The sequence below is a fragment of the Bufo gargarizans genome, chromosome 2 (assembly GCF_014858855.1).
Source record: "Bufo gargarizans isolate SCDJY-AF-19 chromosome 2, ASM1485885v1, whole genome shotgun sequence".
NCBI classification, from domain to species: domain Eukaryota; kingdom Metazoa; phylum Chordata; class Amphibia; order Anura; family Bufonidae; genus Bufo; species Bufo gargarizans.
Window position 1 is genome coordinate 9,631,673 of NC_058081.1, and position 3,916 is coordinate 9,635,588.

General features: G+C 37.8%; 1 protein-coding gene across 1 annotated transcript; it reads left to right on the forward strand.

The window, feature by feature from the left end:
• The first annotated feature begins 588 nt into the window (after positions 1-588).
• LOC122925423 (olfactory receptor 11L1-like) lies at positions 589-2,011 on the forward strand. Its single transcript, XM_044276783.1, has 2 exons — positions 589-622; positions 1,122-2,011. Exons 1-2 carry the CDS (start codon positions 589-591, stop codon positions 2,009-2,011), a joined length of 924 nt encoding a protein of 307 aa, XP_044132718.1.
• The last annotated feature ends 1,905 nt before the right edge of the window (positions 2,012-3,916 follow it).

Below are 3,916 nucleotides of genomic sequence, written 5' to 3' on the forward strand. Positions count from 1 at the left end.
AAAGAAAAAAACCCCACTAATAATATGATTTAATTATACAGTTTCCTCAAATTCTGCAGCGCTTTACAATTAGATGGCGCATGCACAGACATAAATCATATATTACACAGAAACAAACTGATCCACAATTCAAACAATATAATTGAGAGAAAAACACCATAAAGACAATGTTAAATTAATGAATAAAGAAATTAAAAAAACAATATTTTTAAGAACCTCAAATAACTTTTCACAAGTGGCTCTTAATCTTCACTAACCAATGCTACCAGTTACAGGACAAATTATCTGTTCAAAATTTGAAAAATGTATTAATTGATTGAACATGCTTTTAATTCTCATTTAATATTTATAGTCTTTAGCTGACTTAACAAACGGGACTCATGAGACAAGGAGAAAAAAAATCTCCCTAGACTTGTTTATCTGTCCCCTTGCCTTCGATTCAGTATAAAAATCTGAACGGATTCCCATTATAGCTCATACTCACATATCTGACACCCACATAACATGACTGTGCTGCTGTCTATTGCCTCTGGGACATCATTTCCATAGAAGAATTGGGATTCATAAGAAATACAAATACGTCTGGAAATGAAGATCAAGATGAAAGAAATATCTGATGTAGGTATTGTTAATGTAATAATTCACAATGAATTCTGCTTAAGATTCCCTTCAGATTGTCTGAAATGTATCGATTAGGAAAATGTGTTCTCATTATTACCTAACTACAATGTGACTTTAGAGGGGAGAGTTTGACCACTGACGTTAAACAATAAGCTGATTTGTATTTTTGTCTATTTTAGGCTACTATTTTATTTTTATTGTTCATACAAAAATGTGTTAAAAATATCTGATTTCTTTATATTACTCAATGACTCCATACAGTGGTTTGTACAGTATAAAGTACTATATTACAGATGAAGCAATCTATTTGCTCATTCCTATACTGTATATTACAGTGTATGTAGTAGAATACATGGACCTATTATCTATGTGTAGAATATAATTTAGTAACCGTCCAGTTATTGTCTGCGTTTTTGGGTTAATTGTGACATAACTACTATACTGTATGTTCTATGTGTAGGAGAACAATCTGACTGTGGTCACTGAATTTTACCTTTTAGGATTTCAAGTCAACCAAGATTTAAGAATTTTCTTGTTTTCTCTTCTTCTGGTGGTTTACTGTGTAACAATATGTGGGAACCTCCTGATCATCACCCTGGTGTCCACCAGCAAGAACCTCCACACTCCAATGTACTTCTTCATCTCACAACTGTCCATCAGTGACATTTTTGTGATCTCAGAAATTGTCCCCAACCTGCTCTACATCCTACTGAATAATGGCGGAACCATTACTATTATTGACTGTATCACTCAGTTGTATTTCTTCTGTGCCTGTGAAGCATGTGCATGTTTCCTTCTAGCTGTGATGTCTTATGACAGATATGTGGCCATCTGTAATCCACTTCGGTACTCAGCCATCATGACAAGAGGATATTGCATAATTTTGACTATAACCAGTTGGTTGCTTGGGTTTTCTATAATTTTAATTCACATCATAAAAACGGCAAAGCTACATTTTTGTGGGCCAAATATCATTGACCATTTATTCTGTGATATTGTACCCTTACTAGAACTTGCCTGTTCAGACACCTCTATTATCCACTTAGTGGTTTATGTTATGGGTATTCCATTTGTATTAATCCCGACCACAATCATTGTAGTGTCTTACACTTATATTGCTTTAGCAGTCTTAAGGATCTCATCCAGTACTGGTAGACAGAAAGCCTTCTCCACCTGTAGCTCCCACCTCATTGTGGTTTCCACATTCTATTGGACTATGTTCAGTATTTATGTTGTCCCATCAAAAGGACTAACAAACACCTTAAGCAAAATCCTCTCCCTGCTGTATACTGTCTTTACTCCTTTGATTAATCCCATGATATACAGTCTGAGGAATAAAGACATTATAAAAGCCATACAAAGAACATTTCAAAAGCACGTGATATGGTAAATTAACAAAAGGAGGGTCTTCACAGGTGTTGTAGATTGAATTTTTCATATTGATTAGTTAAAGGGGTATTCCCATCACATACAAGGAGGGCATATCGCTAGAATATGCCCCCATTGTCTGATAGGTGCAGGTCCCACCTTTGGGACCCGCTCCTACAACGAGAATGGAGCGGGGAGAGCTGTGGCTGGAGGACCCCGGATTTCCTGGGGTCCGTACACCACCAAGTGATGCTCCCCTCTGCTCCCAAAGAAGTTAATGGGAGTGCACGGCACAGCCCCTGCTCCCATTCATTTCTATGGGGCAGACGGAAATAGCTGAGCCGGAGCTCGGCTATTTTCGGCGGCCCCGTAGAAATGAATGGAGGGCGGCTGTGCATGCACAGTGTGCCTTCCGTTCATTTCCCCGCTCCGTTATCATTGTAGGTGCGGGTTCGAGAGGTGGTACCCACACCTATCAGACAATAGGGGCATATCCTAGTGATATGCCCCCATTGTCTGAGATGGCAAAACCCCTTTAAACAAAAAAAAAATGATTATGGTAATATCTACAATTGCAAGAAAAACTAAATGAGCTCTTTAGAATAACATGGATTTCTCCATTGAGTAATAATAATCTGGAGTCTGATTGTTTTCTAAAGGCACAATCATAGACAAACACAGTCTAACAAAACTAAACAGTTGTACCATTCATGTGTTTCATTAAACACATTAAACCGTATGTGAACCTTTGAATTGATTCTGGAGAAATCACCTCTAATGTTTACTGTAGCTGCAAATAAGATTTGTACAATGTTGAGGGTTAATTTTGTATACTTCCTCCCTGCAATTTTTTCCTCCCCCGTTCTTTAGGCCATGCTACAACATCTTGATGGGGTTAAGGTCAGATCAGGCTTGGCCATTCCGAAACACAAATCTTTTTTTTTTTATCTTTCAAAAGTTTTTTGTTGATTTACTTGTTCACATTGATTTGCTGCTTCATCCAAGATATCTTCAGTCTATGGCCATGTATGATCCCCTTTAACATTCTTCTGAAAAAAGTTTTCATACACCTTAGAATTTATCATTTTCTTAATCATTCAAAAGACATTTAGATTCCAGACCCTGATGCAACAAAGTAGTTATTAGCGAGGATGTTCCCTCTACCATGTTTCACAAAGGGTTTCGGTGTGGGTGTGAAGTTTTTTCCTCCAAACATACAGTAGCATTGTAACATAGTTTATAAGACTGAAAAAAGCTATATGTCCGTCCAGTTCAGCCTGTTATCAAGCAAAGTTGATCCGGAGGATGACTAATGATGGAAGCTGTTATAGTCCAAAATACAAATCTAAAGTTTGCCTGAGACCATTTGGATGTTCGACAATGTTTTGGGGAAAAGAGCAGAAGGGGAACTTTTTAGCACAAATGCCGAAGCTCTGCTTCGAGGAAAAATAATACTGAGCACCAACACCAAAAGCTCATTCTAACTGTTTAAGGGGTATTCTGGTAAAGAAACTTAATTTTTAAAAAACTGAATTAAGGCTGCAAGCTGTGACCCAACCAGAACCCATACCATCTTGGGTCACAAGACATTGGCTAGTGAATTGATAGCAACATACTGAGCATGCTCGACCTCACAAAGGCTCAGAACTACAGGTCGATGCCATGGTAATTTATGAGGAAACACAGTGGGTAACAGTGGAAGAAGACTACTTTTATAACTACTGAACAATAAATATATGAAATTTACATTATATTAGTTAATTATTGATGATGATCTAAAACATAAGTTATATTTATGGTAACCGGAATACCCCTTTAAACCCATAAGGACCCATGCAGTACATGTACGGCGCTGGCAGATGTGACTTAAGGACCAGCGCCGTACATGTACGGTGTGCTGATCGGGCGGGTGCAGGAGCTGTGCCTG

Bases quoted from the DNA above. Each gene is read 5' to 3' on its own strand.
- LOC122925423 (XM_044276783.1), top strand. From the start codon at position 589: ATGAAGATCAAGATGAAAGAAATATCTGATGTAG. The intron at 623-1,121 runs GTATTGTTAATG...TTTACCTTTTAG, and splicing joins GAAAGAAATATCTGATGTAG to GATTTCAAGTCAACCAAGAT.